The sequence below is a fragment of the Epinephelus lanceolatus genome, chromosome 13 (assembly GCF_041903045.1).
Source record: "Epinephelus lanceolatus isolate andai-2023 chromosome 13, ASM4190304v1, whole genome shotgun sequence".
NCBI classification, from domain to species: domain Eukaryota; kingdom Metazoa; phylum Chordata; class Actinopteri; order Perciformes; family Serranidae; genus Epinephelus; species Epinephelus lanceolatus.
The window spans coordinates 15,502,975-15,529,200 of record NC_135746.1 but is presented as its reverse complement, the minus strand read 5'-3'; the positions used below and the strand labels follow the sequence as shown (position 1 = coordinate 15,529,200).

General features: G+C 40.1%; 1 protein-coding gene across 1 annotated transcript; it reads right to left on the bottom strand.

Moving 5' to 3' along the window:
- Positions 1-5: 5 nt before the first annotated feature.
- LOC117270692 (acetyl-coenzyme A synthetase 2-like, mitochondrial) lies at positions 6-25,404 on the bottom strand. Its single transcript, XM_033648428.2, has 14 exons — positions 24,945-25,404; positions 24,542-24,638; positions 24,256-24,455; positions 22,829-23,004; positions 20,543-20,695; positions 18,479-18,626; positions 17,823-17,960; positions 14,433-14,525; positions 2,863-2,975; positions 2,256-2,382; positions 2,027-2,154; positions 778-841; positions 567-688; positions 6-484 (listed from the first exon to the last, which is right to left on the bottom strand). Exons 1-14 carry the CDS (start codon positions 25,255-25,257, stop codon positions 311-313), a joined length of 2,046 nt encoding a protein of 681 aa, XP_033504319.2. The 5' UTR covers positions 25,258-25,404; the 3' UTR covers positions 6-310.
- Positions 25,405-26,226: the final 822 nt, after the last annotated feature.

The window sequence follows — 26,226 nt, the reverse complement described above, 5'->3', positions numbered from 1 at the left end:
CCAAATCTTTGCACATATATTTATTGTATTATGTTTACAATCACTAAATTGGGAATATTAGTTCCAATTTTGTAATTAACACACAGTGCTCTCAGCTCTTTGTATCTGTTATCAGGAGCGGAGTACATGTGTGGATTATACGTACGGTTTTAAAGAGTTGTTTACTTGATTTCATTAAAAAGTCATGTACAATAAAAACAAAAATATTGGCCTTTAAAATCATTTTTGATACGATGATTAAGTGAAATAGAGCAACAAGCATCACATTCATTTTCCTCCTTAGATGAAAATGTTTTCAGTAAGCACATCATCATGGTTGTTGTTTACTACAGAGCTCATGGTGACCTTTAATGATCTCTTGAACTGCTGCAGGATCATCCAGCGTGCTCAGGTCACCCAATTCGTTCACGTCTCGCTCCACCACTTTCCGCAGCACCCGGCGCATTATCTTACCTGAGCGTGTCTTCGGCAGCCGCCGGGCAAACTGTGAGAATGACATGACGTGGCTGAGTACAGGTTAGTCTTAAATGTCTGTTTACAAGTTAAAGTCAGCGAGACAGAATTACCTGAATGGCGTCGGGACAGGCGTACTTGGCGATCTTTTTAGATACGGCAGCATTGAGCTGCCGAGACAGGTCCGCCTCTTGAACATCCACGTCCTTTTTTAGCACCACAAAGGCATACACACCTGACAACAACGAGAGAAGTCTTAACTATGATGGACGTTCTTAGCTAATGTTGCTAACACACAAACCTGAAGAAAGATTTCTTGCTCACCTTGTCCTTTAATGTCATGTGAGTATCCGATGACGGCAGATTCAGCCACCGCGGAGCATTGATTCTGTTACAGAAATCACAATCAGGATTGTCTGCACACTTTATGGGACATTTTTTTTAAAGTGCTAAAACACATGAATGTCTCTTTGGTTAATTATCGAAGAAAGTGCCTCGCAAGACTTTTAAAGAGTCAGTTCAACCCAAAATCCCCCTTAAGAAATGTTCCTCTTACCTTCACAGCTGAATGAAGGACCCTTCATTAATGTGTAGGTACAGTGACTTTTTTTTTTTTTTTTTTTGCACAAACGTCCCTTTCTCCGGTGGAAAGAGGAACTGTTGTAACTTTTGGTATCCATGAAGACGATTTAAACTTTTACAATTTTACCGCTAACAACCATTTTATTCCTCATATGTTTTTATCACTCCTATTTGATCTTTACTGTATGTGCTGCTATTGTTTACCTGAATGTTACTGTGTTATTTTGTCATTAAAATTATTAAAATAAAAATTTTGTCAAAATCTTCGTTGGTGGCATTTTGTTTTGTTTAATTTCTTTGCCATCAAAAAAACACGGCTACCATTTTCTAAAGAAGGGGACATTTGATCCTCAATACAATGTAAGCTTTAAGTTGTTCAGACAAATTTAAATATCTATATTAGTTTGAGCTTAAAGTTATTAAATTTGTAAGCATAGTCACATGGAACCAAATTTGTACAAAGTGTCTTCTATGATGAACACAATACGGCATTGCACATGGACAGCAGGTCAGCATCAATGCATGCTCGCAGTTGTAGGGTTTTATTACCCACTTCCACTCCCTGCCAATTGATTTGGGACAGCACTTAATGTGGCAGACCCTCTGCATGAATGTGGAAACGGAGTGGAAGTGGGTAGGAGGGTGTAGCAGTTGGTTTGCTCAAAGATAAAAACATTTTTCTTATTACTTCTAATATAGTTTCATAACTTACATTTTCAGCTGTTGATATATTTGCTATTTTGAGAACTTTTTGTCACCAATTTTTCAGCCATGCCAATTTTGCTAAAAAATAAAATATCTTGATTATACAGAGCTGCAAAAAATCTAAATTTTCCATTGTCAGGCACTTTAACAAGACACATAAACCTACTGTTACTTAAAAAACAAATTCCTGTCAGAGATTAATGCTGTCATTGCTAATAAACTACAGTTTGTATCATCTCTTATGAATGTAGCATGCAATGCTCAAAGACTTAATCATTGACCTTACCACCACATCCTCTATCTCTGCAGTCCCAATCCTGTGACCGCTCACATTGATGACATCATCGAGGCGGCCAGTGATCTGGTAATATCCCTCCTTGGAGCGATAGGCGCCATCGCCAGTAAAGAAATAACCTATTGGCACAAATATAGAGAGATGTAGAGACTGAGGGTTTATTTCTTCACAAAAACATCATAAAAAGAAAGTGTTTCATCTTGAACACATCACACTGTACCAGGATGAGGCAGACAGTAGGTCTCAATGAATCTCTGGTGGTTGTTATGAATGGTTCGGGCCATACCAGGCCAAGGCTGAGCTATACACAGAGCTCCAGATGTGTGGTTGGAAGTCAGCACTTTTCCCTGAAGACAGTTTAAGAAACAGTGATAAATGTTAGAGAGAAGCAAGTGCAACAACAACAAAAAAGAAACGCATGTCTTATTCAGCATTGTCTGGTTGCAAAGACTGATCGAACAACTAGACAAGACTAAAAAATACACTGTCACATTAGATCCTGGGAAAACTGGAGCTCTCTTAATACTGTGTGTGTTTTTGTTCAAGGGAGAGGAACAGAGATGAGCTCAGAGTCACCGCTCCAACTGTCTGCACAATCTGTGCATTTCAAAAGCCACAAAGTAGTGTGACAGATTTTTAATAGGAGGTTTGGCACGCACACAGCGGGACTGACGGGTGAGAGCAGGGTAGGTATCAAAAATGACCCAGCTGGTGACTAGTTTATAATCCTAATCTGACCCTCCCCTCTGGGTCGTTCCCAGCCATCCAACATTTTCAGGGACGGCATGCTACACACACACACACACACACACAGATGAACCCCACACCTCAGTGTCCATAAGCACGGGCTTAATGCCAAAGAAAGGTCTCATAGCCATTCCTGGGACAATCTCTGCGTCTGGGTCTGATGGCCTTGGGGTGATGCAGATACCACCTGTCTCTGAGAACACAGCAAAACAAGACAGATTATAAAGCTGCTGTTATTTATTCTTTTACTGTCAACAAATCCAATAAAAAGACTAGAACCAACAATGTGTTTGTCATTTTTTTGTTGTTTTTTTTTCTGACATCCCTGATCCCACTTGTTTCCACTTGAGATGTACATCTTCAGAAACAGGTAAGAAGAATTGCTGTATGAGGAATACAGATTGAGAGGAACGTGAGAAGAAATACATGACTGCAAATGACTGTTTTAAGGGCACTGACGATGCACCAAAGCAGAGTGGAAAAAAGTGAAATGAAGGGGACAGTAGGAGAATGTAAATGACTGACAGTTCTCATTGCTACAGATGTAGATTGTGGCATTACAGCCATACTAAGTAAATTAAATTAAATTAGGTTAGCCTGGACCTTGGGACCTTGGTAATCTGACTGCGAGTGTTGGTGGCAACAGTGCCGGAAACAGCAGAGGGGACCATAATAAAGTAGGACACAACAGATGATCCCACAATAGTATTAGAAACTGACATCCTGTTCAAATCAACTGTAACTGTTAGACTTCTGGAATAATGTCCTCCCAAAAATCACTTTTTTATTTGGGACATTTTTTATTGCATACTATGACTGTGACTGACATATTATGACGACATGCTATACCATGACATTTTTTCATGATTTGAGACAACATACTATACTATGACGTTTTTTCATGATTTGAGACGACATACTATGCTATGACGTTTTTTCATGATTTGAGACGACATGCTACACTATGACGTTTTTTCATGATTTGAGACGACATGCTATATACTATGACATTTTTTCATGATTTGAGACGACATACTATGCTATGACGTTTTTTCATGATTTGAGACGACATGCTATACTATGACGTTTTTTTCATGATTTGAGACGATATACTATACTATGACGTTTTTTTCATGATTAGAGACGACATGCTATACTATGACGTTTTTTCATGATTTTGGATGACATGCTATACTAGGGCATTTTTTCATGATTTTGGACGACATACTATACTATGATTTTTTTTCATGATTTGAGACGACATGCTACACTATGACGTTTTTTCATGATTTGAGACGACATGCTATATACTATGACATTTTTTCATGATTTGAGACGACATACTATGCTATGACGTTTTTTCATGATTTGAGACGACATGCTATACTATGACGTTTTTTTCATGATTTGAGACGACATACTATACTATGACGTTTTTTTCATGATTTGAGACGACATGCTATACTATGACGTTTTTTCATGATTTTGGATGACATGCTATACTAGGGCATTTTTTCATGATTTTGGACGACATACTATACTATGATTTTTTTTCATGATTTGAGACGACATGCTATACTATGACGTTTTTTCATGATTTGAGACGACATGCTACACTATGACGTTTTTTCATGATTTTGGACGACATGCTATACTATGACGTTTTTTCATGATTTTGGATGACATACTATACTATGACGTTTTTTCAGGATTTGAGACGACATGCTATACTATGACGTTTTTTCATGATTTTGGATGACATACTATACTATGACGTTTTTTCATGATTTTGGACGACATACTATACTATGACGTTTTTTCAAGATTTGAGATGACATGCTATACTATGACGTTTTTTCATGATTTTGGATGACATGCTATACTATGATTTTTTTTCATGATTTGAGACGACATGCTATACTATGACGTTTTTTCATGATTTGAGACGACATACTATACTATGACGTTTTTTCAAGATTTGAGATGACATGCTATACTATGACGTTTTTTCATGATTTTGGACGACATGCTATACTATGACGTTTTTTCATGATTTTGGATGACATACTATACTATGACGTTTTTTCAGGATTTGAGACGACATGCTATACTATGACGTTTTTTCATGATTTTGGATGACATACTATACTATGACGTTTTTTCATGATTTTGGACGACATACTATACTATGACGTTTTTTCAAGATTTGAGATGACATGCTATACTATGACGTTTTTTCATGATTTTGGATGACATGCTATACTATGATTTTTTTTCATGATTTGAGACGACATGCTATACTATGACGTTTTTTCATGATTTGAGACGACATACTATACTATGACGTTTTTTCAAGATTTGAGATGACATGCTATACTATGACGTTTTTTCATGATTTTGGATGACATGCTATACTATGATTTTTTTTCATGATTTGAGACGACATGCTATACTATGACGTTTTTTCATGATTTGAGACGACATGCTACACTATGACGTTTTTTCATGATTTGAGACGACATACTATGCTATGACGTTTTTTCATGATTTGAGACGACATGCTACACTATGACGTTTTTTCATGATTTGAGACGACATGCTATATACTATGACATTTTTTCATGATTTGAGACGACATACTATGCTATGACGTTTTTTCATGATTTGAGACGACATGCTATACTATGACGTTTTTTCATGATTTTGGATGACATGCTATACTAGGGCATTTTTTCATGATTTTGGACGACATGCTATACTATGATTTTTTTTCATGATTTGAGACGACATGCTATACTATGACGTTTTTTCATGATTTGAGACGACATGCTATATACTATGACATTTTTTCATGATTTGAGACGACATACTATGCTATGACGTTTTTTCATGATTTGAGACGACATGCTACACTATGACGTTTTTTCATGATTTGAGACGACATGCTATATACTATGACATTTTTTCATGATTTGAGACGACATACTATGCTATGACGTTTTTTCATGATTTGAGACGACATGCTATACTATGACTTTTTTTCATGATTTGAGACGACATACTATACTATGACGTTTTTTTCATGATTTGAGACGACATGCTATACTATGACGTTTTTTCATGATTTTGGATGACATGCTATACTATGACTTTTTTTCATGATTTGAGACGACATACTATACTATGACGTTTTTTCATGATTTGAGACGACATGCTACACTATGACGTTTTTTCATGATTTTGGATGACATACTATACTATGATATTTTTTCATGATTTTGGACGACATACTATACTATGACGTTTTTTCAAGATTTGAGATGACATGCTATACTATGACGTTTTTTCATGATTTTGGATGACATGCTATACTATGATTTTTTTTCATGATTTGAGACGACATGCTATACTATGACGTTTTTTCATGATTTGAGACGACATACTATACTATGACGTTTTTTCATGATTTGAGACGACATGCTATATACTATGACATTTTTTCATGATTTGAGACGACATACTATGCTATGACGTTTTTTCATGATTTGAGACAACATGCTATACTATGACATTTTTTCATGATTTGAGACGACATGCTACACTATGACGTTTTTTCATGATTTGAGACGACATGCTATATACTATGACGTTTTTTCATGATTTGAGACGACATACTATACTATGACGTTTTTTTCATGATTTGAGACGACATACTATACTATGACGTTTTTTCATGATTTGAGACGACATGCTATACTATGACATTTTTTCATGATTTGAGACGACATGCTACACTATGACGTTTTTTCATGATTTGAGACGACATGCTATATACTATGACGTTTTTTCATGATTTGAGACGACATACTACGCTATGACGTTTTTTCATGATTTGAGACGACATGCTATACTATGACCTTTTTTCATGATTTGAGACGACATGCTACACTATGACGTTTTTTCATGATTTGAGACGACATGCTATATACTATGACGTTTTTTCATGATTTGAGACGACATACTATACTATGACGTTTTTTTCATGATTTGAGACGACATGCTATACTATGACGTTTTTTCATGATTTGAGACGACATACTATACTATGACGTTTTTTCATGATTTTGGATGACATGCTATACTATGACTTTTTTTCATGATTTGAGACGACATGCTATACTATGACGTTTTTTCATGATTTGAGACGACATGCTACACTATGACGTTTTTTCATGATTTGGGACGACATACTATACTATGATATTTTTTCATGATTTTGGATGACATGCTATACTATGACGTTTTTTCATGATTTGAGACGACATGCTATATACTATGACGTTTTTTCATGATTTGAGACGACATACTATGCTATGACGTTTTTTCATGATTTGAGACGACATGCTATACTATGACGTTTTTTCATAATTTGAGACGACATGCTATATACTATGACATTTTTTCATGATTTGAGACGACATACTATGCTATGACGTTTTTTCATGATTTGAGACGACATACTATGCTATGACATTTTTTCATGATTTGAGACGACATACTATGCTATGACATTTTTTCATGATTTGAGACGACATGCTACACTATGACGTTTTTTCATGATTTTTCACGACATGTTATATACTATGACGTTTTTTCATAATTTGAGACGACATACTATACTATGACGTTTTTTTCATGATTTGAGACGACATGCTATACTATGACGTTTTTTCATGATTTGAGACGACATACTATACTATGACGTTTTTTCATGATTTTGGACGACATACTATGATTTTTTTTCATGATTTGAGACGACATGCTATACTATGACTTTTTTCATGATTTGAGACGACATGCTACACTATGACGTTTTTTCATGATTTTGGACGACATACTATACTATGATATTTTTTCATGATTTTGGACGACATGCTATACTATGACGTTTTTTCAAGATTTGAGACGACATGCTATACTATGACGTTTTTTCATGATTTTGGATGACATGCTATACTATGATTTTTTTTCATGATTTGAGACGACATACTATACTATGACGTTTTTTCATGATTTGAGACGACATGCTATATACTATGACGTTTTTTCATGATTTGAGACGACATACTATGCTATGACGTTTTTTCATGATTTGAGACGACATGCTACACTATGACGTTTTTTCATGATTTTGGACGACATGCTGGACCTGCCCATCCCCCCCCCCGACTCTTCTGCTGTCTGTCTTGGTCAACCATCTCCCACTCCGCCCTCCTCCCCCACTCCTCCCTCTCACACCTCAACACCCTCCTGCTTGACCCCCCCTCCTCCTCCTCCTCACACCTCCTCTGTGGTCAGACTGACTGCTCTCTCCATCATGAGGACTACACCCCTCCCCCACGTGTCGTCACCTCCACAATGTGCTTCACTGCTGACCATGTGAGAAGACAGCTGATGAGACTCCACTCAAATAAGGCTGCAGGTCCTGATGGTGTCAGCCCCAGGGTGCTCAAAGCCTGTGCCCCCCAGCTATGTGGAGTACTTCAGCATGTCTTCAACATGAGCCTTAGTCTCCAGAGGGTCCCCTTGCTGTGGAAGACATCCTGCCTCGTTCCTGTGCCAAAAACGTCGCATCCCAGTGGCTCCAAGGACTTCAGACCCGTGGCATTGACCTCCCACATCATGAAGACCCTGGAGAGACTCGTCTTGGAGCAGCTCCGGCCCATGGTCAAGCCCCTTTTGGACCCCCTCCAGTTCACCTATCAGCCCCGACTTGGAGTTGAGGACGCCATCATCTACCTGCTCAACCGCGTCTACGCCCACCTGGACAAGCCGGCGAGCACTGTGAGGGTCATGTTTTTTGACTTCTCTAGTGCGTTCAACACCATACATCCAGCTCTACTGGGTGACAAGCTGACAGCAATGCAGGTGGATGCCCCCCCAGTGTCCTGGATTGTAGACTACTTGACTGGCAGACCACAGTATGTGCGCTTGCAACGCTGTGTGTCAGACAGAGCAATACCGGGGCCCCGCAGGGGACTGTCCTCTCTCCCTTCCTCTTCACCCTCTACACCACGGACTTCAGCTATTGCACTGAGACCTGCCATCTTCAGAAGTTTTCTGATGACTCTGCTATAGTTGGATGTATCAGCAAGGGTGATGAGGATGAGTACAGGGCTGTTGTGGATAACTTTGTCACATGGTGTGAGCAGAACCATCTGCAGCTCAACGTGGCAAAGACAAAGGAACTGGCTGTGGATCTGAGGAGGACCAAGACACCGGTGACCCCTGTTTCCATCCAGGGGGTCAGTGTGGACATTGTAGAGGACTATAAGTACCTGGGGGTACACATTGACAATAAACTGGACTGGGTTAAGAACACTAACGCTCTCTACAGGAAGGGCCAGAGCCGTCTCTATTTTCTGAGGCGACTGAGGTCCTTCAACATCTGCCGGACTATGCTCAGGATTTTCTATGAGTCTGTGGTGGCCAGTGCTATCCTCTATGCTGTTGTGTGCTGGGGCAGCAGGCTGAGGGGGGCGGACGCCAACAGACTCAACAAACTGATCCGCAAGGCCAGTGACGTTGTGGGAACGGAGTGTGACTGATGGTGGTGTCAGAGAGGAGGATGCTGTCTAAACTACGAACTATCTTGGACAATGTCTCACACCCACTCCACCATGTGCTGGTCAGGCACAAGAGTTCTTTCAGTGGGAGACTCATACCACCAAGATGTACCAATGAGCGCCACAGGAAATCATTCCTGCCTGTGGCCATCAAACTGTACAACTCCTCCCTCTGAGTGGCCCTGAGACTTTTTCACACACTGCAATAATTTAATTTAACTTGTGCAATAACCCCATTCACCCTGACTGTATATATTCTGTTTGTGTAAATAATCTTGTTCATCTTACAATATATATATGTGTGTATATATATATATATATATATATATATATATATATATATATATATATATATATATACATATATGTATATATATTTATTTACGTTTATGTTTGTTAATAATTCCTGTTTATTTAACTATATATTTGTTAATACTATTGTTTAAATTTCTTATATTTTCACGTATCTTTCCTCTCTTGCAAGGAGCACCTGTAACATAAATAATTTCCCTTCGGGGATCAATAAAATAATTCTGATTCTGATTCTGATGCTATACTATGACTTTTTTTCATGATTTGAGACGACATGCTATACTATGACGTTTTTTCATGATTTGAGACGACATACTATACTATGACGTTTTTTCATGATTTTGGATGACATGCTATACTATGACTTTTTTTCATGATTTGAGACGACATGCTATACTATGACTTTTTTTCACGATTTGAGACGACATACTATACTATGACGTTTTTTCATGATTTTGGACGACATGCTATACTATGACTTTTTTCATGATTTGAGACGACATGCTATACTATGACGTTTTTTCACGATTTGAGACGACATGCTATACTATGACGTTTTTTCACGATTTGAGACGACATGCTATACTATGACTTTTTTTCACGATTTGAGACGACATGCTATACTATGACGTTTTTCACGATTTGAGACGACTTTTTTTCACGATTTGAGACGACATACTATACTATGACGTTTTTTCATGATTTTGGACGACATGCTATACTATGACTTTTTTTCACGATTTGAGACGACATACTATACTATGACGTTTTTTCATGATTTTGGACGACATGCTATACTATGACTTTTTTTCATGATTTGAGACGACATGCTATACTATGACTTTTTTTCACGATTTGAGATGACATACTATACTATGACTTTTTTTCACGATTTGAGACGACATACTATACTATGACATTTTTTCATGATTTTGGACGACATGCTATACTAGGGCATTTTTTCATGATTTTTCACGACATGCTATACTATGACGTTTTTTCATGATTTGAGACGACATACTATACTATGACGTTTTTTCATGAATATGGACATCATGCTATACTATGACATTTTTTCATGATTTTGGACGATATACTAAACTATCTAGCATTTCAATGACATTTCACACAATTTTCTGTGACTTTGGAATGGCATACGATAGTATGACTTTTTCTGACTATTTGTTTTTACGACATTATGGAAAAACAGGTACAGGAAAATAACACAATACAATCCTTTTTACTGACGTAGGGTATTTGGGTCATATCTGTGCCTGCAATTCTAAAGCTCATGATGTTCTGATGTTTAATAATCGTCCATTAATTAGTCCAAGTCTTATCAAATAAAAAAAGGATTGAATTATATAGTAGGCACAAAAGTCATATAATTTGCCATAAAAATCTTACTATAACATGCCACTAAAATATCATAAAAATGTCATAAACAAATTCCCAAATCTAGTATGCCATAAAAATGTCCCGTCCTGCAGTATCCTCTCACCTCTCTCGTCCAGTATGATCCAACATGAAGGCCGTATGCCAACAGCGGATCAAAATCTAATTTTCTCTCTAAACAGGCTACTTGCTCCCAGATCAACCAAATGGCATTTATGAATAATGCCACTTAGTCCTAATTGGAAACACTGGTCCAGGAAAATAACATAATATAATCCTTTTTACTGAAGTAGGGTATTTGGGTCATATCTGTGTCTGTAATTCTCAAGCTCATGATGCTCTAATGTTTAATTATCATCCATTAATTATGGATTTTTGCCATTTGTATGGTAATTAACGCAGCTTTGGTCCATTTGGTCATTACTCAATCTAATTTGGAGGGACTGAGGATGAAGCACAATGTCAGTTGGGTCCTGTGTTCATCCTCAAAACTGATTTTATTAGCGAAAACAGCTGATTTCAAACATGGTGTCATTATATCCCGACATAAGCTACTTTAGTACAGGAATAGTCGTAATTTGCAGTCACATAGAGGTTATCTGCTGATGAAGGACAAGTTTGTTGTGTCACACCCAATGCAATTTCTGTAATTATACTGTCACTGTAATGTACTCTGCCACAGTTTAGTAAGTTAACAGTCATTATTACACTCTGGTATGTTATATAATAATCACTGGGGAGGGCAGGAAATCTCAAGACGACAATACAATTACTTTCACAAATCATAGTTTTTACAAACAATTTTATTTGCTATTTCTCTGTGTTTGATATAAAGACAAATTGAAGACTGAATTTCTCTTTTGCATGTGTTTGGCTGGAGGTCGATCTGACTGTGGGAAGTACAAAGACTGATTTGATTCTACACGACTGCGACCCATTTTGCAACATGGATCTTTTGGCAGCTACGGTTATAACATCTTCATTCTGTGGTTAAAATGTATCCAAACTATTCCTGGCTTATGTGAGCATTGTGACAAACATAAAGCAGAGTTGAAATGATTCCCAACTCATTTTTCTACATGGTGTTAATAATGTTTTTTATAATGCAATATTAAGAAAAAAAGGCTGAAGTTAAGATTAAGTTCATGCCTCTGCTCCTAAAATCATATGCTCAACTCTGAGAGGAAAACATCTGGTTTGATACAGGAGCCAAGAGGGGTGGAAACTTTCCCGCCTTTTATGCATGTGTGTGTGTGTGTGTGTGTTCATGTACAGTACACACATACATACAGTGCATGTATGTGTGCACTTGAGCAGAGCAATGTTATGTAACACTGCTACTTTTGGAGGAGGAGTGCGGGCTGCTCTCCCCTTTAAGACTGACTGACGGGCCGTTTTAGTGCCTGTAGACGTGGCTGTGGTCAAAGAAGATTTACTGCCATAACAAGCTGTGAAATGCTGTAGTAAGACTTGCAGCATGGCACAAAACTTGGTTCAATGTATGCACAATAAATTTGATATTTTACGACCAATCACTCAGGTGCAATATCAGTATTGTCAATTGTGCAATATCTATACTTACATCAGTCAATAATGTAAAATCGGCCATTCAGTCTGTCTCTCTTGCAAATTTCCTCATTGTGGGACAAATAAAGGATTATCATATCTTATCTAATCGTATCTCATCTCATCTTATCTTTTGATAAGTTTGAATTGATAGAATTATCAACTCGCAATTTTCTGGTTTTGTAGGATTTGTACACAACAAATGACCCAACTGATTATAAAAAATGTCATTAATAAATTCTTCCATCACTGCTGAGATTGTTAAACAACGAATAATTTGTATTATCTGCAGTAGAAGGTGATCTGCATGCCCCCAGTTTGGAGAAGCCGGCAGGTGTACCATCATGGAAGCTAAGCAATGTACAGCTGTGGACGGGGGCAGCAGCAAAACATATTTTAGTTAACTAAAAAATATTCCACCTAAAAAATCACTTTAAAGTGAATGTTACATTTAGAATTATTTCACTGCTTTACCCTTAAGTCAGACCGACTCCATTATGAAAATTAGTGATTTAACATCGCTGAACACGGGAGTTGCTGTTTTACTTCTGCCTTGATCAGTCAGTTTGTTTCTGTTTTTGTGTAATTTTTGTGTTTTAAATAGTTAGCCTGGTTTCATTGAAGTTGCACAGTGACAAACAATCTACCAATCTACCGTGTGTTCCCGTGCTCCTGTGTTCAGTGAGCTAAAATTACTGTTTTTGTAAGTGGAGTCTGGTTGCTTTGATAAGAGCACAAATGGAGAACTGAAGCTGTTATCGGCTTCCCCATCGGAGAGGTCTGTCTGACGGCAAGGAAAAGTTGTGAAATTTTCTCAATATAGCATGCACTTCAAGTCTCTTTTTTTGTTTTTTGTTTATTTTTTGTGGGTCAAATATGTTTTGCTGCTGTCCCCCATCCACAGCAGTACATTACTTAGCATGGTGACGATACTCCTGCCTGCTTCTCCAACTGGGAGCATGCAGACTGCCATCTACTGTAGGTAATACACTCAGTACGTTTACAGGCAAAGTTATGATTATAGCTCGACTAGGCCATTTAATTGGACTACTGTCCTTGTTCCAGAATACTGTACAAGGACGGGAGGGGAATTGATCTGTTGGCCAAAATAGGTCAGACTTCACTACGATACATGGCAATATGCCTCTTTTCAGCATTTTTGAATTAAATCTTTTTCTGGTTGACCTTTTACATCAAGGCCCAAACAATCGAGTGTCGTCCAGCTGTTCCGCCACTTTTTTGAACAGGTCGCCATTCCATGTTTTCCTCCTATCCATGTTTTTTAAAATATTTAACTCTTTCAGCTGGCACTATGAACTGTCTCTCCTTGTCCGTCCAAAAATGCACTGCTCAAATGTAGATACCACCATGTTACCAATTAATGCTATTCGACTTCAAAGTCAAAGTTCGGAGCAGAAATTGGAGCATGCACAGAGCACCTTGGCCAGTTTGGCTCTGACTGACTTACTTGCAGGAGTAATGTGACTCCCAATCACATTATCCAACTTTGAGAAATTCAATTTAGTACAATTTTAATCAAACTAACATGTTTACATTTATTTTAAAAGTCCAGTTTTAGTCAGACTAACACAACAAATCAATTTTCTCTAATGTCATATAAACATACTGACTGACTATGGATAAGCATCTCATACAACCCCACTTCAACAGATCTGAACAATCCCTTTAAATGTGTCCGTGTTGACAAGCAGCAGCTCATAAATCTCACACGTCAGTGTATTTCCAGTTACCTGTTTGCCACCAGGTGTCCACCACAGGACAGCGTCCGTCCCCAACCACTCTGTGATACCACTCCCACGCTTCAGTGTTGATGGGCTCGCCAACTGCACGCAGACAAGAACAACTTTAATGAGATAATGTATTTATGTACTGAGTATTTGTTTCAGTCCAGTGCATATTTTATACATATTTTGCCAGAAAAAAATATGCATTGATGCACTGAAGACTAGAAAAGCATTCGGAGAGCGCAGACCTCCGCCAAGCAGCTCGGATTTCCCGCCATTTTATTATTTTATCCACTTCACTTCAACCAATCACCACCAAAATATTATCATCTGTTCCTTGTCCCATTATTATTATTATTATTATTATTATTATTATTATTATCAACATTTCATTTTCATTTGATTTCATCAAAATCCGTTCAGAACTTTTTGAGTTATTTTGCAGACAAACAAACAGACAAACAGACCAACGCTGGCGAAAACATAACCTCCTTGGCGGAGGTAAAAATACATGTAAAAAGGTTGTCTCTGTTTGTTAGGAGGTGGATTTACATTCTTTGAGCTTTGGTTTTAACACTTAAGCTTCATGATACAAGGAAACAGGTGTGTGTGTGTTTGATTTCCTTGTACGCTGGGCTTTGCTATGGCATGCTGACATACCAGCCAGGCTTGGCTTTCAGTAAACCTTCAGTATTGTGTGTGCTCAAAGGAAAGGAATTTGTGTAGTCAACTGTCAGAGTGATGCTTCACATGTGTCTTTACACTCTGGGTGTGTGTGTGAGTGTGTGTGTGTGTGTGTGTGTGTGTGTGTGTGTGTGTACATACTGTATATGAGTTTGATAAGTGCCAGCTGGTTTAGATGACAGGTTAGATAAAGTCAATGCATGCTAACTTATTAAATGATGATATTGATATATTATATTGATATTTGTCAACCATTAGCTCTCCAAACAAGACAATGTACTGTGAATACCTTTGTGACATCAGCTTTTAAATATTAACATTATTAGCACATGCAAAGAAAATTCCATTAAACTTTTACACCCCTGGTCCTATTTGTGGTCATACTTAAGGTTACTGTGTATTATGCTAATCAAAATCTATCTTAACCCAATTATATTGACCAGGTTACTTTGAGGTGGGAGCCAGAAGTGTCTGTTTCATACTATATACATTCTACTTTGTGTCGCATTCAAAAGCTGAGTTCATGCAAGGCTGTGGTACGTATGTAAGGCTGAAACTGAACTGGGAAGTAGTTCTATAAAATATATAGATGAAGTGTATAAATTATTGTGACCCAGGTCGTTATCTTTGGACATATGTGTTTGTATTCTTTCACTGATCTGTCTCATAGACTGGAAAAATAATAATAATGATTATCTGTCAAATATTTGTACAAGAAAAGGCAGCAGGCCCCAGCTCCTCATAACATGGTAAGGACGTCAAGTTAATAATGCTGAACTTGAAATAAGCCATAGAGACCAAAACTGGTTTTTTTTTTGCACCAAGCTGTAAACATGTTTATTTTAGCTGTAAAGTTGGGCATTTTAACATGGGGGTCTATCGGACTTTGCTCTGTTTGCAACCAGCCCCCAGTGGCCAGTCGATGAACTGCAGTTTTTGGCAATTCAGCACTGGCTTCAGTCGTCAGCCCTGAAGGTTGCCGCTTGATCTGTCTCAGGGATGTCTGTGTGTCAGTGATGTCTCTCTCCTCCCCTCAGAGTGTGTGCATGTGTATGAGTGTGACTGTATGTTAACAGCCAGGTGGGGCTTTGCTGATTGAACCATTTGCAGAGATTGCTGTCACCGGATTGGTCCAGTGCATGACAGAAGATTTTTAAACGCCAGCTGATAGATACTCTTCCCTCCTTTTCCTTCTACTGCTTCCAACAAATCCAGCACTTGCTCTGTGAATGTAGATTTTGTTTGTAAGTACCCGCATGCAAAAACGTACGATGTTGTTAACTAGTGTGTGTTCTGGATAACTTTGTTATTTAGGAAAGTATTTTGGTCAGTTTTGAGTAGGTGAGCTGAGTTTTGTACTGGCTTTGCACTGTAAATAGAGCATCTTTAAGTAGTTTTAGTAAAAGTGAGAAGCCCTTCTCTGCTTTTTGCAGATGATGTGGTTCTGTTGGCTTTATCACACCGTGACCACCAGCAGGCACTGGGGCAGTTTGCAGCAGAGTGTGAAGCGGTCAGGATGAGAGTCAATACCTCCAAATCTGAGGCCATGGATTTCTGCCGGAAACTGATGGATTGCCCCCTCTGGGTTGGGATATTTACTGCCCCAAGTGAGGGAGTTCAAGTATCTCGGGCCCTTGTTCACGAGTGAGGGTAGAATGGAGCATGAGATGGATCAGCGGTTTGGTGTGGCTTTTGCAGCAATTCAGGCGCTGCGCCGGATCGTTGTGGTGAAGAGGGAGCCGAGCCGGAAGGCAAAGCTTTCGATTTACTGCTCCATCTACATCCCAACCCTCACCTATGGTCATGAGCTCTGGGTAGTGACCGAAAGAATGAGATCGCAAACACAAGTGGCCAAAATGAGTTTCCTTCGTGGGGTGTCTGGGCTCAGCCTTAGAGATAAGGTGAGGAGCTCGGACATCTGGAGGGAGCTCGGAGTAGAGCCGCTGCTCCTTCATGTCAAAAGGGGTCAGTTGAGGTGGTTTGGACATCTGATCAGGATGCCTCCTGGGTGCCTCCTGCTGGAGGTGTTCTAAGGACATCCCACTGGCAGGAGGCCCCGGGGCAGACCCAGAACACGCTGGAGGGATTACATATCTCGTCTGGCCTGGGAACGCCTTGGTGTCTCCCAGGAGGAGCTGGAAAGTGTTGCTGTGAAGAGGGACGTCTGGGGTGCTTTGCTTGGCCTGCTGCCCCTGTGACCTGGCCCCAGATAAGTGGATGAAGATGGATGAATGGATTGCCATATCCTTTTCTCTTGTTTCATATGGTAGAAGTTTAGGTTAGGAAATGGTTTGTTGTTTCACATTTGTTTTTGCTAGGTAAGTTTAGGGTGCATTACTTTATTTTTGTTTCTTGTTTTGGGCACTGCTCGACTCTGAAGACAAATAAACTGCTTTCTTTGTTGTCTGAGATACTGTACCACTGGCCTTCCTTGGGAGTGGGAAGAGTGGGGAGTCACAGCATGTTATGTCTAGGTTCCCCTAGACTGGAAACATTACAAAATAATTCTAAAAATTCACGTTGTTTTCACTGCCCAAAAAAAGTGCAGATAATCTAGTTAAACTGCCTGATTAATTTTGTTACTTGATGGACTCTAACACAACCAAAAAGGCGAGTATGTGATCACTTCTAGACACAGATAAGAACCGGGTTTCCCTTTATGGTAAGCTCTTGTGATAATAATAGTATTTCTAAGTATCATGTTTGGCATACCAGAGCCGAGGGTTTTCAGGGTAGAGCGGTCATATTTGTGCACCCACTGGTCCCCGTACTTGAGCAGCAGGCGGAGCGCTGTGGGAGCTCCGTAAAACTGGTTTATTTTAAGTCTCTGCACCATCTCCCAGTACCTTCCTGTGAACAACAAAACATTGTAAAGTTAGCATTGGTCCAAAGAGATGCACTACCACGTTTTAAGAGAATACTGAAAATCTAAAAGAGTAAACAGAGATGACCCTAAATCAGTAGCCTGAGAACTGAAGACTTAACATAACAAATGTAATCCTTAATGTTGTTCTTGACAATAACAGCGAGTGCATGCTGAACCACATGACAACTGTGTATACAGAAGTCCTAATTTTAGTGTGTTTAGTGTGGAGGTATGGCCAAGTTCAAGTTCAACTGTAAACACTTATTCATAGACAGACACATGAGCACGCAGAGCTCTTGGCAAAGGACTCCAATACTTAGAGGACTTCTGCCAACAAACTCTACAAAGACACATAAAACTTTGTTAACATCATCATAAAAACATCATTACGATGATAACATTAGTGCTAATAAAAATCATCTTAGGAAGTTTTCCATTTATCATTTTGAGATTCGGACTGATGACCAGTCTGATACAGTCATGCGTTCGCTGATGTTCATACCTGGGTCAGGGTAAATGGGAGTGCTCTCAAACAGGACAGTGGTTCCCCCGTTGGCCAGCGGCCCGTAGACAGTATAACTGTGTCCAGTTATCCAACCAATGTCTGCCACGCAGCCAAACACATCTCCGTCATGGTAGCTGAAGACATACTGACGAGGAGAGGGAAGATTGACGGGACGATTAGATAAAAAGAGAAGAAGATACAGTATTTTGTTACCTTTATACTCCTAAATAAGACATTCAAGACGTAAGTGTAGTTCCAACTTCATGCCGGGATCAGGCTGAGATTTCACACAGGAATATGGATGATATTTTGGCCTAGTAATGGGCGAAAATGAGCATTTAAATCTTTTAAAGGACTCTTTTTAGTATCTGGTGTGTAGCAGGTTAGCCTGTCGAACATCTGGATGCTCAAGAATCCTTGACGTGTTGTAACTTAGTGCAGCAGCAGCACTTAATGAATGAGGGGGGACCTATTATATCCGACTCGAGTCAAGACTTGCGCCAACTAAGGCCAACCGTGCACCTACATACTCCTCATATTGTTCTTCCAACTTTGGTGCGTTCATGAGATTGAAGTTGTCATGTGGAAACAACATGGACAAAGAAGAAGTCTTTTATGGTGTCATGCTGCGTTCAAGGAAGAGCAAAGGAAACAATCAGGTGACAAATATAAACAGGAACTCATTTTCCGGATTATTCAAATACCACATTTGAGTACACCCCCTCCCGCTCCCTGCGCTCTTCCTCTGCTGGTCTCCTGACAATTCCCTCCTCACGCCTCAGCACCATGGGTGCCAGGACTTTCAGCTGCACTGCTCCCAGGCTCTGGAACTTCCTACCCCCACACATTTGAAAGTCTGACAGCATAACATCCTACCAATCCCACCTATTTAAACAGGTGCATGCACTCTACCACTGACTTAACCCCCCCACTCCTTTAAACAGCATAGTGTCTGCCCAATTCATGTCTCTTTTCTGTATGTTATTTTTTGCTCTGTAAGGTGACCTTGGGTATTTTGAAAGGCGCATGTACCCTCACAGGCCGAGACAGCCACCTGTGGCTACAAATAGCCTTTGTTCTTCAATGTTAAATAACTTTTGAACTGCTAATCCTTCCCACGTGCTTTAAAAAGTGGAGAATCTCGGCTTTTCTGACATCACGTCTTGTTTGGACATTCAGAGCCTCCATAGGGAACGTGATTACACAGTCATATTCTGCAGCATTGATTCGCCAAGGAAACCCACGTAGTTTCGTCCTCTGAGTCAAACAGCAATGGTTGTGAATGCTTAGTCCCAACCCCCATGTTCCAGTTGGTTCAAAATTTCACTATGGTGGTCCAAGACATCATCTACTCCATCAACAATAGTTGCGGTATTATTTTTTCAGAAATTTGAACAAACACGGAGGGAAACTGAGACGATGTAGGTGTGTTTGCTGGCATGAAAACACACAAAAATGAAAGATTAGCATGACAGAGCACAAAGCAAGACCGCAAAATGTTGAGGCACAGCCGAGTAGGTGTTGGAGTTCATTTTTGCGAACGAGTCGTCTGCGACATTGAGGTGGATCCTCGTCAGGTTCCAATGCAGGTGGTGCAGCGAGGAGGAGTACAGAGAGATCCATCCATTTGGAGAAAATAAGCGAGTAATGTAACTTATTTTTCATTGTGAAGTTTGGGAATTTTAAAAAATATGTTAATGTATCCATTATCGGACAAAGCAAATGTAAAACTGTGACTTAAATGAGTTAGACTGAAACGTCAGGTTGAGTAAAATGATGTATGGCACTTGATGTTGACTTCTAGAATGAAATCAAAATAAATACAGGAGAGTCAGGTGAAACCAAAATTGTTCTAGGCCTTTAAGGGTTAATGGAACGTCATTGAGAAACTCACACCACATTTTGCAAAACTCATGAGGTTCGACACATTTACATGGATCAACCTCAATGAAAGAATCTGTCTACCCATCACTATTTTGGCCGTCCAAGTCCATAATGATAAATAATACTTGTCCCTCTTCAGGTGTGATAACGCAGATGCCGGCTGTGGTTGATGGTTACCCTGTGTGTGAGTGCAGCGTACAGCAGGTATCCAGCCTGAGTGTGGACAAGTCCTTTGGGCTTCCCTGTGCTGCCTGATGTGTAAAGCAGGAACAAGACATCCTCACTGTGCATGGCAGCTGGCTCACACACCACATCCTCCTTCAGCATCTCCTGCAAGACACAATGACTTCAATTATTTTCTCTTCAAGTCACACTCAGTAACTACAGCAAGAAATACAACTTTAGAATATAAAGTAAAATGCATTTTGCTCACTAACATTTTAAAAATCTTGACTTATGCAGGGTGTGAGGGAAATTCTCCTCTCCGAAGAAGTGATGGACTCGGTGTCTCTTTAATACATGCAGCATGGAGAGAAGACCCAAGTGTTGGGCGTATGTATGAATTAATGTGAAATAAGTCAATAAAGAATAAACTTTGTGGTGGCTCATTCAGTGTCTAGTATACACACTTGTGTACTATAGGGGCTCGTTGCTCGGAATTAATGTGTCATACAAACCACCTGGCTGAATGACTTGCTCAAAGGTAGTGTATGCCTGATAAGATCCGAAGATCAGTGTGATTGTGAATTTTTTTTTTTTTTTTTGTGACCAACTTTTTATTATTTTTTTAGTTGTTTTTTTCCCCAGGGAGGTAGATAAACAATAATGAAAGAAAAGAACAAAACATTACCATATTTTACGCTCAGAACATTCACATTCTATACATTTGTCACACTGGAAGAAATGTTCACTAGTATTCTTAAACTAAAGAAAAAAAAGAAAAGAAAATTGATAACATCCAATTAGGAAACAAAGACAGAGCAGACAAAACAATCCTGCCTCTCTTAATATGTAAACAGTGCCAACATACATATTGCATATACAACCAGCTCAACAAGAAGTGAATTTTGTGTGAATGCTAAGCCCATTGGAGGTATAAGCACATCTGTCCCAGTGAGTCGGGTCACTTTTTGGGCCTGTTTGTACCCAGGCCCTGGAGGTAGATCTGATTCAACACTGGGAAGAATACCCATGCCTTTACAATGTGTCACCTCCAAGTTAAAAAAAAAAACGTAGTTTGGTGACGTCACCGCGTTACCCGGGGTGTGTGGTGTGCACACACAGGTCGTAACGCAGTTTGCGAGACTCCCGATGACAGAAACGCACGTCGCCAGGTATGAACACTCAAAAGATTACGATAGTCTCCACGATGCAAAATCGGGGTGAAAATCATGTAATGTGAAGTAGGCTTTAGTGTGTTCCAACACACAAGAAAATTGCAAGGCTGACACCGTGTCCCTGCTCTGCTTTTAGGCTGAAAATGGTCACAATCAGCACATTAAATCTTGGATGTTCCAAGGCCGTGCACGAAAAACTAAATGATGTCCTTTTTGGGCTTAGTAGGCTATTGCTGTCCATGTATTCGTGATTTTGTGGAGATCTCCCAACCCCTGTATGACATCAATCAGGGGGAAGACATTTGGCCATGACTGACATATTAACTTCTACAGACAAAAACTGCTCACCTGACTACTACATTGGCAATTATATCACTGACCATGTCTACTGTTACCTTGAAGCCGTGCAATTTTTTAACTAATCAACATTACTCCCCACAGCTGAAGATGGAGAACCACATCCCTGTCTGGAACTGGTTGACACAGCATCAAATCCAAGTGATGCAAAGTTTAACACTATTGTGCAATTAACCATGTTCTGAAGTTCATCTTTTCTAAAGTCAAAGCTGCCCTTCCAGAGCCACAGCGGAACAACTTCAACAAAGATCTCAGAAGACAACACTGGCAGCAGCCACGGTGGATTAGGCCAGACCAGGTGTTGTTGATGACTGCATCCAGACAGCTGAGAGAGACACCTGGATCCATGCATCTCTGTGTTGTGACTGCTGTTTTCATCCTTGGCCTGGTAACCACAACTGTGATTACCAGGGTCTGCAGCTGAGCAGCAATGTGACAGGCATTTCTGCAGAGTTCAAGTCTGGCACGAACTGGACTTAAAACATTTTCACATATTCACACTGGATCCATCAAAGACACTTGGAAATGAACTGATATCATCGAGGGCAACCTGGGGTCAGAGCTTGGTTTGGTATAAAGGTCTGTACATTCTGAAGGTTGTCAGAGAACACTTGGGTCTTCTCTCCATGCTGCATGCATTAAAGAGACTCAATTCCTCACACCGAGTCCGTCATTTCTTCAGCGAGGAGAATTTCCCTCACAAGGGGAAGGGGACAGAGTGCAGCATTAATATCTTAATCAACTTCTAATCGGCTTTCTGCTCTCTCACCTCCTCCATTGCGACGTCCCTGGCTGTCATGGCAACCGGATTCTCTGTTCTCATGGCAACAAACACCTGCTGTACAGTCGGGCAGCTTTCAACGGCCGTATCTACCGTCTTCTTCAGCTCAATGACCTTACCTCCCCGGACGCCTTGGTTCACCGTGATGACAGTGCTGGACTCGGCTGAAAATGTGAAGACATATATATATCTTTAATTCTATTGTTATTGCTAGTTTTACCTCATACTTTTCAATTTATCGTCAAAGTTAAACTGTAGCAAAGGAAACAGTAGAGGAAAACATGTCTTAAGATCCAGATGTTCAGGAGGTTTTTAGCTGGAGCTGAATTATCCACAGAGGTCTCTTATTCTCTAAATTAAACGGACCCACTGATTTAAACCAGTTAAAACACTGAATAAAACAGTTCCACGTTAAAAAAAGTAGTATTTTTTGTGGTGCTGCTAGTCGTGGAGGGGCTGCTAACTATGGCAGCTGACATGAAAAAAGCAAATGGCCCTATGAAGAGCTGTTTGGTGTTGGAGAACAAGGAGTTGTTGGAGAGGTTTTTTAGTGTTTGGTTTGTCCATCCTGTAAAAACATGACGGTGCAACATGGCAGACTCTGTGGATGAGGACCTGCTCCCTATATAGATACGAACGGCTCATTCTAAGGTTACGTAAACTCAGCGATTCTTATTTTAAGGAGATTATACATTATACATTATTATTTCTGCCAATATATCCTTCCTAAATCCATCACATTGTACCTTTGACTTCATGTTTACCGTCTCTTGGCCACAAGCTTTTCTGACAAAGAGGCTTCCAGACACAAGTTTGCTTGGCTAAATAAGTGACAGTTTGTGGATATATCAGCCGTTAAACAGCTGTGAATTTTAATATGACCTTTAGAAGGGGCCCCTTGAGAATGCTCAGCCCCCTCTGTGCTGAGAGTCTAGCTCCGCCCCTGAACTTTTTCCCAAACTAGGATTTTTTTCCCAGGAGGGTCTAAAAACAAGCTGAAACAAAGTGTCTGATATCTGGCTCCAGGCATGCTTTAAGGACACATCAAGGGCTGTGCATCTCTTTGCACGGTGTAGCTCTTGAGCAGGTTAAAGAGATGTTGGGGGTCACACCTGAGGGAACACGTTCATGCTCCGTTCACATTAATAACACGACTGCTAAAATGAGTCGAAACAAGACCTTAATAAGATTCAGCTTGTTCAAAACAGAGCTGCCCGTCTTGTCCTTCACTGCTCTATGAGGGGCACTGTAGAGGGGATGGGCGCATGCCAGCCTGTCATGGATGAGAGAAGAGGACAGACTGGCGTGCAGCCAAGAGTAGCCATTTCTGCGGTAACAACTTCCTGAATAAAGAATAAAGCCTCACAATTGAATCTGTCTCACACAGCCTCAGCAGGTCAGTCACACTGTCTCACCGTCTCTGATCCGCTCTGCGAGGGCCTCGGCACTGAACCCTGCAAACACAACGTTGTGTGCTGCGCCAATACGGGCACAGGCCAACATGGACGCCACAGCCAGAGGACAGGGAGGCATGTAGATGGTAACACAATCCCCTCTCCTCACGCCACGCCGCCTCAACAGGTTGCCCAGGCGACAGGTCATCTCCAGCAACTGCCTGTAAAGAGATATCAGTGAACTACATAACCTGAAATGTAAGGAGGAATAACACACACACACTCAAATTAAATGCAACTTGCTGACCTGTAGGTTATCTTGACCTCTGACCCCGGCTCATCTCTCTCCCAGATCAGGGCCACCCTCTCAGGACAGGTGTGCACATGGCGGTCCAAGCAGTTCACTGCATGCGCCCACAAAGAAACCAGACACACACACAAACACACAGCATGCTGCGTTCAATGTATTTTTGGCTTTATGTAACTGATAGAGACTGGTTTACATGATGATGCCTTCGCAGTCTCCGGATGTTCTGTATTTAGAAGTGTTCCTTAAAAAGCAGCATGGAAAACTGTGTCAGGAGAGAATACAATCACAGTCTGCTGCCTCCGAGCATGACCTGGCTGCAGCACTTTACTCTCATGACTACAACTATTTCAGGAAAACAAATCACTGGTTGTGTTATTGTTAAATCTGCAGATAATCTCACCGGACACATTCAGCAGTCCTCCCTCAAACCACTTGATCTTGCCCCGGCTCAGGTCGCAGTCCTGCACCGTGTGGAAAGGACTCATCCAGCTCAGTCTCTGACGCGCAGCAGCGGCCCAGAAGCTCTCACTGTTTGACACGGAGAAGTCCTGCAGAGCTGAGCGGTCCCACACGCCTTCAAAGCCCGCAGCCTCCGGCATGAACGCCGCTACGTTACATCTCGATCGACCCAAAACATGGAAATAAGATCTGAAGAGCCGACGACCGAGTGAAGTGAGGACAAACCTGGAGGTGCGTCTGCAGGGCAGCAACATAGTGAAAGTTTCCTCTGCTGTGCGAAGATTTATTTGCAAAACATTTCCGTCTCGGATTAAGAGTTTGCACGGAGTTTGGGAAGTTGCTCCACTTGGATTAAAAACCTGGAAAGTGCGCAGAGGAAGGACTGGAGGAATGATGCGTTAAAGGGCGGTACTAAAGCTTTGTGCCGACACTTTTCTTTTGTCTTTTGTCTTGGAAAGCACAGAAGGCTGCAGCTGAGCTTCAGCATAAGATGCAAAAGAAAAGTTTCTTTTTGTGCTGCATGAAGGGGGGTTTCTCTACTCTGCAGTATTTGTGTGGCTGTTAATGTTTGGTTGTTTTGTCTTTTTGATTGTTTATGTTTTTACTTTGTATGTGTGTGTTGTAAACAAGGGGGCATGAGTCACGGGTGCAGACAGATTAAGCAAACTTAAGTAAGGAAAAAAATGAGCCAAAAAAATAAAAGATAAATAAATATATGAATAAAAATAAAATTTTTAGGAAGATAAACAAATAAATAAATATTATAATATTTAAAAAATAACCCCCACGCCTCTGTCTTCTTCTTTGAATTTAATTCAATATACTCCATGAGACCCTGTGTCCTCATATGAGGTTTACTGCACCTTATACTTTATTCTACTTAACTTAGACCTGTTGTCCTTGTTCGTGGACACTTTTTTGTGCCACCTAGTGGTAATAACCACAATACACTAATCCATATAAAAACATTTTATGGTTAAAACTTGTTTATTTATGATAAATTAATGTTTGTAGTTTGATATGGCAACACATTTGATCAATTTTAGCAACAGTAATAAGCTAAGACAATGTTAATTAGGAAGGACATTGAGACTTCATTGTAGTCTCATTTGAGGACATTAGGACTTTATTGCAGTCTAGTTTGAGGAGATTGAGAATTCGTTGTGATCTCGTTTGAGGACAGTGGGATTTATTGTTGTCTTGTTTGAGGACAGTGGGACTTT

Excerpts from the sequence above, each read along its gene's own strand:
- LOC117270692 (XM_033648428.2), bottom strand. The coding sequence starts at position 25,257 with ATGTTGCTGCCCTGCAGACGCACCTCCAGGTTTGTCCTCACTTCACTC. Across the intron at positions 17,961-18,478 it reads TCCCATTTACCCTGACCCAG|GAAGGTACTGGGAGATGGTG; the intron begins GTATGAACATCA and ends TGTTGTTCACAG. Across the intron at positions 2,383-2,862 it reads CCGTGCTTATGGACACTGAG|GGAAAAGTGCTGACTTCCAA; the intron begins GTGTGGGGTTCA and ends AACTGTCTTCAG.